Genomic DNA, 15172 nt, shown 5'->3' with positions numbered 1-15172 from the left:
GGCGGGGAAATTCTGAGCCAACTTCCTTTAAGGAAAGAAGCGGGACCGCACAGGTAGGCGGGCGCCGGAAGAAGGGCGCGCCGGGGCCGGGGGAGGCGGGGGCTTGCAGGGACCGCCCCGCCCCGCGGTTGCCAGGCAACCGGCCCCGGAAGTCGCGGGAGACGCTTCGGCGGCGGCGGCGGCGGCGGCGGCGGCGGCGGCGGCGGCGGCGGCGGCGGCGGCGGCGGCGGCGGCGGCGGTGCCGGGAGCGGGTGAAAGATGGCGGAGGGCGGCGGCGGCAGCGAGGCGGGAGAGGAGGGGCCGAGGGCGGCGGGGCCGCGGCCCCCGAGCGCGCGGGACTTGCAGGTGCGGCGAGCGGCGGGGCGGGGGCGCGGCGTCGGGGACGGCGCGGCCGGGGGCGTGTGGAACCGCCCTGGCCGCGGCCGAGCTTCCCCAGACCGGCCCGGGGACCGAACTGTGATTCCGGCGCCGCGGGTCCGCCCCAGGCGGCACGCCGGGCATTGGCGTCGGTGGAAACAAGTGTCCGAGCCCGGCTGTCAGTGGTGCCCCTGCCTCGTTTCCCCTCCACCCCACTTGCAGTTTAAGAAGCAGCTGCTGATGTCGAATGGCGTTTGGGAGGTTAGGGGTCAGTTGAGTGCTTCGCCGGTTGATGCTCCGGTCAGACTCACTGCAGAAGAAAGCTCTGCGGTGGCCGTGGGGAAATCGAGTCACAGCGTGGGCTGGTTTGATCTTGTTTGTCTTGCATGCTGTTTGTGGCTCGATTACTTAACGTGTAAAAAGGGTTCCTTTTTATCAGATAACTTTTCCCTTTTAAAGGGATGAACTAAAAAGTATTTCATCCTACGGCTTGCGCAGCCTAGTTGTAACAGCTTAGAGTCTAGAAAACATTGCGCATAAGAAACAGAGAAATAAAACTTCGTAATGTTACAGGACATTGACATTAGTTAGCTAAATACCAGCGCACCAAATCTTGCTCCGTCAGATGCTTCACACTACTCATTTTAGAGGGTTGTTTTTTTTTTAACTCTCTTTGTAACATCATTGATAAAATTCAAAAAGTAAACATCTGTAGGGAGCTATAATTAAAAATAAATGACACTCAATCCACAAGCCTTGATAGAAAAGTTCTATTACTTCATTGTTACACCTTAATTCTGTTTCTTTGAACAAACATATATTGACCACCTGCCATGTAACATACTGCTAAGCTCAGGAATGCAGAGATAAATAGGACCTCAAATCCACAGTTGGTGCTGGACACTGTTGAAGGGCATAGAAGTATAAAAGACATTTCTACCTATTTTTTGCAGAAATAAGATACGCATATATTTAACAGAACATTTTGAGATGGAGTATGAATTAGTGCCAAAATAAGCAGTGCATAAAATGACAAATTTGGAGAATGGAGAGATGGGTGGGTGTCAGGTTAGGAGATGAACTCAATGTAGAAGAGTTCCAGTGTTCGTAAGTCAGTTCAGTAGCAGTAAACAGAATCAAGGGGCAGGAAGGTCTCATCCACCTCGTATTTTCTGTTGAAGACCGGTATCACTACGAGGCAGCATGGACTGTCAGGGAAAAAATGGAGTTTCTGGTCAGAACAACTTCGGTTTGCATCTTGACCCTGACACTTAGTAGTTATGTGAATATCGGAAAAATGTCTTAACCTCTCTGATCCTCAGTGTCTTTATCTGTAAACTGGAGGTGATGGTGGTGTCAAGGATGAAATAAAGAAATGTCTATAAAGTGTCTGTTCAGTCCCGTATTATCCTGGATCAGACTTGCTTAGTAAATATTTGGTTCTTTTTCCCTTAAAGGAGAAAAATACTATAACTTTCACTGGTTAGTCCATGCTAATGCTATTAAACTTAAAACTATGTGACTTAATATCCTTTCTCTAATTTAAATCTATTTCTTCTTTTTATGTGAAAAATGAGAACAGCTTGGTTAATGATCACCTGATACTTGACAAATTTATACTTCATCCACTGGATTAAGATATGATAAATTGTTGGAGATATTGTGGTAGATGTCGCCAATTGTGAGAATTCCTTCCTTTCCACCATCAATTAGAAAATAGGGTTTTTGGGGTTTTTTTTTTTCCATCCCCTGTCTACCTTCTGGTAGGTAGGTTCAAGTAGATAACTGATTTTTTATGAATGTGATTTGGAATATCAAATACACTAAGTATTCATAGTGTTTCCCTTAGAATTTAATAAGAATGTGAAGAATTTGCAGAGAAACCTGAAAACAACCAAGTGATGGCATATGAAGAAACAGAGTATGTATCAAAGGTTTAAAAGAATTGGATAATGTTGTTTCCCCAGCTGGTTTCTTGGTTATTGATTATTTGGGGGATTATTTTATTGTTTAATCTAGCCATGCTTATTTTAAGAGTTACCCATTTGGTTCAGTTTTCAGTAGGTACTCCTTAACTTTCCTGACAACTCGCTCTAAGAGCCTTTCACAGTATAATTGGAAATAGCAAAAGTACCACTAAGTGCCTATTTCTTAGCTGCCACGCAGTGTAGGGTTTGCCGGCATCTACATTAGGAGAGAGTTCCTCATTCACCGCAAGAGGAAAGATGGTTCGTCGTCTCCCAGAAAGCCTCCCAGCACCGTGAGCCTCTGACTCACAAATTCAGAAATCTCCCATGGATCTCACACTGAGAGTAGATCTTAGGTCCTTTCCTCCTCCAAAATTGGGAACATTCAGTGGGAAAGTTTGGGATAGGATTGTTAGTGACAGTACTCACCCCCAAAACCTCAGTGTTCATCAGTGTTTGTGAACATTTTCAGAGCCCTTTGTCTCTTCTCATGCCCCTCAGTCCATCCACACAACGGGGTTAACAGTTAAGGCATTTGATCCTATGCTTCTGTCCCAGGTTTCCTCCAGAATGATATCAAAAGAAAAAGACTTCTGTTTTTCTTTGTTTCCATATAGGTTGGAGTTGAGGAGAACTGGGGCTAATAACTTCAGTACTTCCTAGGGTTCCGAGTGGGCTTTGGATGGGGCAAAGAGGGGAGTTCCGTCAGTAAGAAAAGTGTACAGATGTCTGGCACTGTGTTGCACTTGTCATAGGTACCCTCGTCCTATTGATGTCAGTGTCCCGTATCGTTGGTTCTCAGTTTTAACATACATCAGAGTCACCTGGAAGGCTTGTTTAAGCACGGACACCGGACCCCAGCCCTGAGTTTCTAAGTCACTTGGTCTAGGTTGGGGTTTGAGCATCTGCCGTTTTCAAGGGTCCCCAGGTGGTGCTGATGTTGCTATTCTAGATTGAAACATCTGTGTTATCCCTCCTGGCAGTTGTCCCTCTAAGACTGGGAATTCCAGTACTTTTCATCCTTTGCTATGTATTTGATGTTCTCACCCACAATTTCAGGTTCTTTTCTCACATTCTTCACATTTCAAATTCTAGAGGAAAGATTATCAGGGCTTACATACTTTATTCTCTCTGTGTAATTGAAATATCTTCATAATCTAGTTGTTTAGCTCATGGAAGTCTGTCCTGATAATTCACTGTGCATCTTTACTTCACAATGCACACATTTTTATCTCTTTATTTGACGGAGATTTTGTTGTTGTTTTCTACTGGTTTTAACCAGTGCCTCAGTTAATGTTCTCTTCTGATGTGGTGTCATTTGCTATGTCAAATAATATACATTAACTTTGTTTAAAATATTTGCTTATGAACTTATGCCATATGATGTTTCAGGTACATCATGGATCCTGGCATTAATTCCCTCTAAATATCATTCATTTTCCTCTAAGTTAATGATGTACTGGTGATAACTTGGACCTTTCAGCTCGGTGGACTCCCTGCTGTAATGTAATTTTCTCCATATTCCTATATTGTTAATATACCACATTCCATGGAGTCAAAAGGCATTGTTTGCATTATTCATTTATTTTATAGAAGAAGATTATTTGATTGACAGGGTTTATTCAAACCTTCTTAAAACAAAAAATAAGGTACAAAACTATAGCAAATATAATCTCAGTTTTTAAATCTATAACATCTATTTGTGTCTCTTTATGATTCATGTTGAGTTGTAGTCTACGTAATTCAACAAGAATTTGTTGGGTGCTTATCATGTGCTATGTTAGAAACAATTTGGGAAACCTAAATTATAGTAGGGGGGATGAAATAGTAAGAAAAGTACACAAGTGATGACAATGTAATGTTTAATGTAAATGTGCTATAAGTATTTGGAAAAGAAATACCACTTTAGTTAAGAAAATTAGAAAAGGCTTCATGAAGGATGCCTGAAATGGGCCTCTGACATACAGATAACATTTTCATTGATGGGAATAGGAATAGCATAAAAGTAATTCATAGAGCAATATTATCAGCTCATGAGGGAATCCATAAAGGAATACGGTTTTGAAGAAATTTCAGGGAGGTAAAAACTTCTGAAAACTTTGGGCCCAAGTAGTCAGAGTGTCTGTCTGTCTCTGTCTCTGTCTCTCTCGTTTGTTTTGTGGTGGGTTTTTTGTTTTGTTTTGTTTTCTCCTTTTGGAGAGGATAAGTAGGAAAAGACCGTAGAAGATATATAGATAACACTGCAGGAAGAAAAGAAACCTTGGGGGAAATGAAACACTGACACAATCATTGCTGAGCATTTCTTAATAATATCTTCTGGTAATGGAGCACTTGCCTTGTGCTTCACATACATTATATAATACCTCTAAGGGATTTTTTTAATAGGCATTAAAAGATGAGGGAACTAAGGCTCAGAGAAGTTAAATAATTTGCCCAAGCTCACACAGTAAGAGCCTAAGTTAGGATTTTAATAAGTCTTTTAGGCTACACAGCACTTTTATAATTAGGATTTCCTGCAAAATTTCCATGTTAAAAATATGAAAGTTGACATATGTGTATGGGGTGGAAGTAAAAAATTAGGTGGGAAAAATAAAGACTTTCATTTTTGTTTTCTTGTGTGCATATTTTAAAGGTTGATTAATGGAATCTTCAGAGAATTAACTTTGCCCCAGTTCCCTATTTTTTTTTTTCTACTGAGGAAAGAATCCCTGGAGATAGTTTTCATATTTCTCATGTTTCTAGAAGGGGAACTTTATCTGGGTTTTGGGGGAATTTGGGGATTTTTTTTGTCTTTTTTTTTTTAATTTTCCAAAGATTATGGTCATGCCAATTATAAATAGCCACAAGGGGCATAAAGGAAAGTTTTTGAGTTGTCCAAGGAAGTCAGAAGTGGGAACAAAATTACTTATATGATAATGAAATATTTTGATAACTTCTTAAAATTCCAGTTTCAAAAACCATGCTTTATTTCATTTTGAAGATGTCCAGCCATATATCTATAAAGCATAATTTGGTAATATTGCTTTCTAAAAGTTTTATAAACTGTATATATCATTCATTGAAAAGAAGCTCCTTTTCCTAAACTTGATGAAATTTATATGTCTGGTAAACTTTTAAGTAGAATAATTTTGGAATTGTTTTATGTACTCAGATTTTGAAAACTTGAACAGCTAAGTGAAATATTTTTATGGGATCTGATGAGAGCAAACTGACATTAGCGTGAAACATCTTCAAGTATTTTTAAAAGAATTGTAGGTCCAACTTTGAAAATGATCTGTTACCAAATAGTTTTTGAAACTGTTGAATAGTTCATTGAAAGTAATTAAACAATTATGGTAACTTTAATTTATTCTACTATATGTGGCATTTTGGTTCGTTTTATAAATGAGAGATGCAGTGGTTTTATTTTGGAAGGGAGTTATCTTCTGAAGCGGCAGCCTTCATTTTTCATTAGACATCTTTACTACTCAATTACAAGTTAATTTTCTACTCATAACTTGTCATTGTGTAGAAGGGTTTATTTCTAGTGTTTTTATACTTTATAACAAATCTGTTATTCTGTAGTTGGCCTTGGCAGAATTATATGAAGATGAAGTGAAATGTAAAGCTTCCAAATCTGATAGACCTCATGCTACAGCCTTTAAAAGCCCACGAACACCACCTCAAAGGTAAGTTTTGTTTTGTTCTTTAAACTTGTATCCCTTTTTAGTTCACTAATCCCACATTATTTTAAATGGCCCTGGGAATTTATTTTTAACTATAACTTCTTAAAATAAATGTTTTTTAGATACTATTTCTGAAACTTTAATAGTCAGAAAGCCAGAAGAAACTTATGGGAAAATTATATTAAATACTTAATATTTTGATAGACATCACATAGCATAGTATACTGAATAGTATTTTTCTTGGGCACCGTGGTTCTTTTTTGAGTCATTGGACTCATTGAGGATCTGATGAAAGCTACCCCCTCTCCCCCAGAACAAGACTTATGTACAATTCTGTCAGTCGTTTTTAAGGGTTTTTGTGTTTCTTAAAGCCCATCCGTGGAGCCCCTCTGTGTCTTCTGTCCTTCACTTAAGAATCTATAACTTCAGGAATCTGTCTTTCCTTCTGTTGGGTGACGACCCATCTAATAGTGATCTTCTAGGTAGTATTTGCTATTGTTAAAATCCCTGAACTATAAAAACCACCAACAGTGAAGTTTTAAGAGATGAGAACCATGTATATTTTATTGTCATGAGTTTTCTTGTTTCCAGGAATGTTTTCCTTAATGTCCTTTTAGTACTGCAAATCTCATTACTGGGGAGAAACTTGAATTTTCCCATTATATCTCATTTTCAGAAAGTCTGTTCTTTTATCAAAAGTTGAAAAATTCACTGGCAGTTATTCTTTCTTTTTTGTTTGTCACTAGTCTGCTTTCTTTCTGTAGGGGAGGTAAAATGACATCCCTTTCTGGACCTGAATGGAAAGAAAGAATAATATTTATAATTTTCACCCCAACTTTTTATTTTACAAATTTTAAAATCCATAGATAATCAAAGATAAGGACAATGAACATATGTTGTGTCTGCTCCGGTATTCACCAGTTGTTAACATGTTATATACAGCAGTACATTGGTGCACACGCTGTCTTTTACTCAACCACCTGGAAGTAAATTGCAGCCATCATAGCACTTCATCCCTAGCGGCTTCAGCCTGCACCCCCTAAGAAGAAGCCCACACTCCTTTATAACCTTGATAACACATCACACCTTAGAAAATGAACACTAATTGCATCAATCATTTAAGCCGTAGTCTATAGTCAGATACTCTTAGAGCCTTTCGGGTTTAGGATCCAGCCAAGGACCTTGCATTCCACTGATGATGCCTGTTTGGTATCTGAATCCAGAGCATTTTTCCCAACCTTTCTGTTGTCTGCTTTTAGCTCATCTATATAATCTAAAGCTTATTACATTGACTTTGAAGAGCCGGGGCCAGATGTCTTTTAAAATGTCCCACGTTCAAGGTCATTGTTTCCTCACGATTAGATTCTTGTGAAACGTATTTGTTAAGAACACTAGTTAGTGATGTTTTCTGCTATGTATTATATCACATCAGGAGCCATATGGTTTCAGGTTTTCCCACTATTGGTGCTATGTTCACTTGGTTAAGGTGCTGACCACCACACCACTCCATCGGAAGGTACAGTTTTTCCTTTATAATCTGCAGGTTGGTATCTTGGCACTGTTTGAATATCCTTCCCTTTCATTTAATTCTTATTTAATATGTATGTTTGTGTATGTGTGTATGCCTATATACACATACATAGACATATATATATAATATATATATAAAATATTATATATTTTAACTGCTTCCTTAATCTATACAGTCTCTGAAATTTTGAAAGCGCTCAAAATAATAATGTACCAAAGTTTTACTCATTAACTATTTGGCCACTGTTCCCCAGTTTGAACAGATTTTGAATGACTTAATTTGTTGGTATCACAAATCAAAATATTTGACTTCTTAAAACAAGATTAGTGTATTAATATTTTCCTTGCTATTCGAATATAATCCTTAAGATACTTAAATGAGTGTTTTTTTCTCTTTTATGCTATCTGAAACAGTGTTGCCGTTAACAGTTATAATTTGATAATGCAATTTTTAAGGACTTTGTGCCTCAGATTTGATTTCTAGAATTATTTACATATCCAAAAAGAGGAGCTGCCTTAAATATATTGGTTGATGCTTTTACTATGTTTAATCTGCTTAAAATACAATGTGAAGCAAATTATTGGCAATGTTTTCTTCTTGCGAAGTGTGATATTTTCGAATACTAAGTATGCAGTTCTCTTGACTACATATTCAGCATTGACATCTGCCGGGTTTCATTGCATGTCTACCGCTTTGCCTGGTACAGAAGACAGTCTTAATTAATGGTCCACCTTCTTGGACAACGTTAGATATCAAAACATTCATCTGTTCATTGTCATTTTAAGCCAGTATATTTTCACTGTGTACATAACGTGAAACTTAAGTACTCTAGACGTCGTGTGATCTATTTTTAATTTACAAGAGGAGGGGCAGGATCTACAGAAAAACTCACAGAAGTTAGCCTGACACCTGCTTTTACATATTCATCCACAAAAGCTTCTCTGTCACAAATAGAACTTTAAAAATGTGAGTCTCCTTGTTCAAAAATGTAAGAACTTAAAAAACATGTCCCCTACAAGTCATGAGACACTAGTATGGTTTTGAGAATTCAATAAGTGTATAAGATGTCTAGCACAGTGTTGGTACCTAGCTGGGCCTTAAAAGATTATTAGGATGTGGATGAGCACAGAAGACAAGGAACGAAATAGGCCCAGAAGAAAAAATAATAAAGATGCCAAGAGCGAGCCAGAAAGGAGCAGCAGAGCTTGAGTAGACTCGTGGCAGGTGAGGCTGGGCGGGCGGGGTGCTGCCGTGTGCGCTTCGTGGACGGGGGGCCTCGGCGTTCACCCAGAGCCCCTGTCCGGGAGGGGCCGCGAGCTTGGTTTGACGCTTTGTATGACTGTCTTGAAATTCTCAGTACACCCTGAGCAAGGAGACTCCTACTTCATTTTGCCGCCGGCCCACACGTTGTGCATCCAGCCCTGATGCAGCCACATCGCGGCCACCCTTGACGGCCAGGGAGGGCTGCTCTTGTGCGCAAGGCAGGGGGAAGCCAGTGTATGTTGTTCACTGTAGCTTTTACCGTAAAAACTATAGTAGAGCGATAAAGCTTTGATTCTAGACAGAGACACTCCTCAGTTTTCTATCTTTTTTTCCTCTCTGTTCTGATAAGGTTTTGCCTGTGAACAAGTTTTTTTAATTCCCTAAGCTTCAGTTTTCTAATTTGGGAAGTGGGGATAATGCCATTGTTATGAGGATTAAATGAGCAGTTGATAAATGTTAGTTATTATTATTATACTTTTGGGAAAGTAGGTCTGGCAGTTCCATATAAGGTAAATTGTAATGGGAAGAACAAGATAAGGAGACAAATCAAGAAGAAGACAGCTGCAGTAATCCAAAGAATGTGGTCATAAAATTTGAGGTTAGGATGGTGTCAGTGGAATGGAGCAGAAAGGGGTGAAATTGGTGTGGGATACTTCCAAAGAATTTATTGTAGAAACGTGATGACGTGGAATATAGAGAGTGAGTGAACGGGAAAGAGGGAAGACTGAAAGCTTCTTAATCTGGTATCCAGGGAAAATGTGATCGTTAATGGGAAGAGATGAACTGGATTCAAGTAGGTGCTTTTCAGTTCAGCACCGGCCGTTAAGTAAGAAGGTCTAAAGACATGTATTTGAGAGTCCTCTGTATAGAGGAGGTTGCTATCTATGGGAGTGGACAAACGTTGATGATCAGATGAATTTAAATAGAGAAGGAGAGTCAAGTATGTAGGTATACTTATAAAAGAGGAGAAGGATGGGTTGTGGAAAACAATAAAACTTCTAGAAGAAAATAGACCCTGAGGTAGGCAAAGATTTCTTATACCGGTAATAAAAAATCAGTGACCGTAAAGAAGTTAGTAAATCTTTTCCTAAGTCAGATTTTTCCTGTAAGGTCTTTCTCACCAAGGCTGAGAAAAAGGAACTCTGTCGTTGTACTTTGCCAGATTAGGGACAGGAGACAGGAGGGAAGGGGCTACAACAGGAGTAGCTGCAGCAGGAAGCTTTGCTTCCCTTTCCCCTTCCCCGCTCCCCTTCCCTCCCTTCCCTTCCCTTCCTTTCTCAGTGCTGCCATTTAAGGCATCTGCTGTCGAGCGCCTTCTAACACTGACCCCTGACCCCTGTCGTAAGAGCCCGTCGTGGCAGCGTTCGGCCTTGCTTGTCTGTACCGGGCCCTCTGAGCATCAGCTGGGCAGGAAGGCTTCTGTAGGCCCCTGCTCTGGGTGACTTAGTCCTCAGTGTACTTGACCAGAGCACTAGCAGCTTGGAGCCCACCCCAACCCCCCCTCAGTAGCTGTGAGCTGGCCTTGTTAGTGGCGTTCTGCTGGTGTCCACTGTTCTCCGTGTAGATCTTTCTTCCACTTGCAGTGACTTGAGAGCTGGGCTGCCCTTCACCTTCCTGCTTAGTTCTGCGTATACGAATTTTGGGAAAGTCCCGAACGTGACTTCTATTCCTAGACTCCAGTGCTGATATAATTTTCCCGCTTTGTTTTGTGAGTCAGTTCAGTGCAAATTGGGAACTGAATTGGAGGGTATGGGTAGTCAAGGATATGAGCTTTGATTGTCACCTTATTCTGGAAGTCTCCATGTTGATATTTCATTGGTTATATTTTCTGATATTCTTGATTGTAAAAAATCTTGAAAGATAAAATAGGGTACTAATTTATACGAAGGAAATGTTTATATTCCCTAGGACCACTATGAAATAGAAAAGAAAGGAGAAATTATTCACTACATAGTTAACACTGAGAAAATTGTTTGTGGTCTAAGTTATTTACCTTTAACACAGGGAGGTTATAATTTTTCAATCAGAACTCTCTGAGGAGTAAACTGTATGTGTAGCCCTGTGGTCTAGATGTAGATATTTACAGCATCTAAATATAGAAGTCTCTTCACTGACCAGGTCCTACTGAATGTGGATTCCTCGGGGGAAGAGGCTTAGCTTCTGGTTGTCAGCTGTCAAAGAGATTCGTGTGATAGATAAGCAGTTACAGAGGGTAAGTGAGGAAGAAACAAACTAGTTAGTTCTCAGGCGGGATGCTGAACTTGCTACCAGAATCTCTGCAAACTACTGATACTACTTAATTCCTTAATCCCGTTTTTTAAAATTAAATATTTCCACAAAGGCCTTAGAAATGGCTCTCTTTAAATAAAAGTCATTTCCTAAGACTGTGTAGCTTTTTGCCTTAAAGCAGTTTATGTTTGTATTCTGTTTTTATTCATGAACTGTAATGTTTAAAGGTTCTGTTCAAGTGAACATGAATGCAGTGGATTACATATAGTTCGACCTTCAACTGGGAAAATTGTGAATGAACTTTTCAAAGAGGCAAGGGAACATGGGGCTGTCCCTCTGAATGAAGCCACAAGAGCTTCGGGTGATGACAAATCTAAGGTAAGGGCTGAATTTTTAAAACTAAATATGCTATTGGGACTTCCCTGGTGGTCCAATGGTTGACTCCAAGCGTCCACTGCAGGGGGCGTGGTCAGGGAACTAAGTTCCCACATGCCACCCAGCGTTGCCAAGCAATAAAATAAATAAATAAATAATAAAAGATAAAAGCAATGTAACATTAAAGTTTAAAAAAAAAACTAAATTTGCTGTTTATATATTTGATCTCCTAAAGATTTTTATATTAGTTGCAAACATTGTTTTTCTAACTGTATATTTGTTTCAAATATTTGCTTTATTTTTATAAGTCTATATAATGTTTCTACAAATGGTCAAAAGTTGAGGCAGTTTCTTAACATTTCTATGAAACTTCTCTGTTTACCTTTTTATCTTGAAATAATTATAGAGTCACAGTAATTTGCCAAAGAATGCAGAGAGGTCTTACGCACCTTTCACCCAGTTTCCCCCAGCGGTTGTTACATAATTATAGTTCAGTGGCAAAGGAGGAATTTGACCTTGGTGCAGGGTTTGTGTGTAGGTCTGTGCCATTTTATCACAGGTGCAGATTTGCGTGGTGACCTCCTCCATCTGGATGCTGTCCATCATCACGACAGTCTCCTCTTGGTGGCCCCCTTTAGAGTCACTGCCACCGCCCCCGCCCTCAGTAGACCTCTGGCCACCACTAATCTGTTCTCCATCTCTGTAATTTTGTAATATCGAGAATGTCATACAAATGGAATCATACAGTATGTGACCTTTTAGGAGTAGCTTTTTTTCACTCTGCTTAAGCCCTTGAGATCCATCAGTTATCAAGTGTATCTGAGTGTATCAGTAGATCCTTCTTCTTTATTCCTGAGTAGCGCTCATGGTGTGGATGTACCACCGTTTGTTAACTCTTCACTTACTGAGGGACATTTTAGGTGTTTCTAGTTTTGGGCCATTAGAAATATAGCTACTGGGACTTCCCTGGTGGCGCGGTGGTCAGGACTCCATGCTCCCAATGCAGGGGGCCCGGGTTCAGTCCCTGGCTAGGAACTAGATCCCACATGCATGCCGCAACTAAGAGATCGCATGCCTCAACTAAGGAGCTGGCGAGCCGCAACTAAGGAGCCCACCTGCCACAACTGAGACCCGGCACAACTAATGAAATGAATAGAAAGAAAGAGAGAGAGAGAGAGAGAGAGAGAGAAAAGGAAGGAAGGAAGGAAGACATATAGCTAGTGTGAGCAGTTGTGTTTTTGTATGTAAATTAGTTTTTATTTCTTTAGGATAAATGCCCAGGAGTGCAGCTGCCTGGTCGAAGGGTAGGTGTATGTTTAGGTTTTTAAGAAGCTGCCAAACCGTTTTCCACCGTGTGTGAGGGATCTGGTTTCTCCGCGTCCTCGCCAGCATTTGGTAACATCACTGTTGACAATTTTAGCCATTTTGATAGGTGTGTAGTGATAACTCACTGTGGTTTAGATTTGCGTTTTCTTAATGGCTACTCAATCGTGTTCAGTTGCATTTTCCTAATGGCTAGTGATAGTGAACATCTTTTCATGTGCTTATTTGCCATTATCTTTATTATCCTCTTCAGTAAACTGACTTTTGCCCATTTTCTAATTGGATTGTTTGTTTTGTTACTGTTGACTTTTGAGAGTTCTGTATATATTTTAATAGGTATGAGTCCTTGGTCAGATATATGGTCTGCGGATAGTTTCTCCTGGACTGTAGCTTGTCTTTTCATCCTCTTACCAGGATTTGTCATGGGGCAAAAGTTTTCATTTTGATAAAGTCCAGTTTATCCTTTTTTTTTCCTTTTATGTATTTGATATCTTGTCTAAGAACTCTTCATCTAACTGTAGGTCCCGAAGATTTTCTTTCATGTTATCTAGAACATTTTTTATCGTTTTTCTTTTTATGTTTAAACTTATGATTCATTTTGAGTTAATTTTCTATAAGGTTTACATCGAGGTTCATTATTCTCCTTGTGGAGGTCCAAGTGCTTCACCGTTGTGTGTTGAAAGGCTCTCCTTTCTCCACTAAGTTCTTTTTGTGCCTTAAATTCCTATAAAACTTTTATACAGCTTTTATAACTATGTCAGCTGGCAGAGTACTGGTATATCAAAGAAGACTTCAAGTATCTTTTTATGTATAATTGTCATACATTCTTATAATTATCATTTCCCAACCTGAGTTCCCTCATCAGAATCATTTGGGAGGTTTTCTAAACCAGCATGTGGCCTCAGGGATTATGGCTCAGGAGGTGTCCAGTGTGCCTAGGGGGCCTGTCTGGTACTTGTGAGAGTCTTCCGCTGCTCAGAACCGCTTTTGTTAAACGAAACTTAACTTTTAGTTTTCATTTCGTTCTTTACCCACAGTGTGAAATTCTCTTTCAGTTAAGTCTCAGGTAATTTTGGTTCTTGCAAGTTCTCCAATTCTGTAAGAAAAATATAGGATTGATACAATTTAGTCTATAGAAAGGAAAGCAATGTGATGATTAATAGCTCATTTATGATACGAATGGTGATTAAAACAAACAGCAGTTTTACCTCATAAGCTATCTTACCTGAAAAATAGAAGAGCTTGTAATTAGTATAACAAAACAAAAAGTACAGTCTAGTTGATTTGTTACAGTTGAATCAAAGCAGCTTGTAAGTATGGAGCTTTTCTTCAGGGTGATTTATACTCATTTATAAAATTCTTCCTTTCTCTATGAAACTCTTATTTACTTTGTGAAATATTCAAGAACTATAATTATTATAAGACTTGTCATAAAATATTAAAGGTGGGTTTTTAAAGTCTGTTTCTACTTGAAAATATTATTTCAGTGTATAAATGCATTTCTTAGTTTAAGGTTGGCCTAAGTTATTTCAGCTTCTGAGTCACTAATGTTTTTGTGGGAAGAAACATAATTTCTTACTAGAGTATACCTCTCTGTAATATAAGACCTTTATTTTAATATAAAAATTTCCTGGAAAATATAAACCAGTTTGGCTAATTATAATTGATATAGTTTTAAAATATATTATCACACATTATCATACCATTTTGCTTGATAAGCCTCAGTGAATTTTTAGCTCATTTGCTATGTGTGTGTTTTAGTCTTTTACAGGTGGAGGGTACAGATTGGGTAATTCCTTTTGTAAGCGGTCTGAATACATCTATGGAGAAACTCAGTTGCAAGATGTACGTACAGAAAGAAAATGAAAAATTGTAGATTTTTACCTCTAGTTACTACCGTTACTACCGTCTGTTATAAAATTAAAAATTGATAATATAATCTCTTTTTGTTCTGTTATTTTTTGAAGCATGGATTAAGAAGACTTACAATTATATGTAAGTTTTCATACTTAAATTTTGTATTTTATATCTCAGTTGTGCCTTGCACTTAGAGATACGTAACTATTTGTTGAAAGAATGTATGACTCACTGTCAAAATGAGCTTACATATATGTTATAATAACTATTATAAATGACATACCATCATGATATAGAATTAGCTGAGTTATAAACATAGAAATGCCTAAAGTCATTCTTTGTTTTCACCTTTTGAAATTTTGGAGTTATGTTTCATTTTAAACATGTATAGTTTAGCCTTAGAGGGTCTCTGGAGGTTCTGTCTGGCCCCCTGGCATAAATAGTTTAGCTCTGCGGCAGAGAAGAAGACGGGTAGACCAGCAATCCACTACTGGGCATTTACCCTGAGAAAACCATAATTCAAAAAGAGTCATGTACCACAATGTTCATTGCAGCTCTATTTACAATAGCCAGGACATGGAAGCAACCTAAGTGTCCATCAACAC

The 15172-nt window shown here is 39.0% G+C and overlaps 1 protein-coding gene across 18 annotated transcripts in view; it reads left to right on the top strand.

Moving 5' to 3' along the window:
- The first annotated feature begins 250 nt into the window (after positions 1 to 250).
- UBXN2B (UBX domain protein 2B) overlaps positions 251 to 15172 on the top strand; it is a 95629-nt gene continuing 80707 nt past the window's right edge. For all 18 annotated transcript variants that reach the window (XR_009498429.1, XR_009498420.1, XR_009498417.1 and 15 more), the window contains exons 1-4: positions 251 to 345; positions 5889 to 5992; positions 11240 to 11390; positions 14472 to 14555. Coding sequence is in view for 3 of the 18 variants with exons in the window: in XM_059901594.1 (XP_059757577.1) it covers positions 259 to 345; positions 5889 to 5992; positions 11240 to 11390; positions 14472 to 14555 (426 nt within the window). In the remaining 15 variants the exon portion in view is untranslated. The remainder of the gene's footprint in view (positions 346 to 5888; positions 5993 to 11239; positions 11391 to 14471; positions 14556 to 15172) is intronic.

Source organism: Balaenoptera ricei, chromosome 17, assembly GCF_028023285.1.
Source record: "Balaenoptera ricei isolate mBalRic1 chromosome 17, mBalRic1.hap2, whole genome shotgun sequence".
NCBI lineage: Eukaryota > Metazoa > Chordata > Mammalia > Artiodactyla > Balaenopteridae > Balaenoptera > Balaenoptera ricei.
Note: the sequence above shows the minus strand (reverse complement) of the source record. Positions and strands in the feature narration are given on the sequence as shown.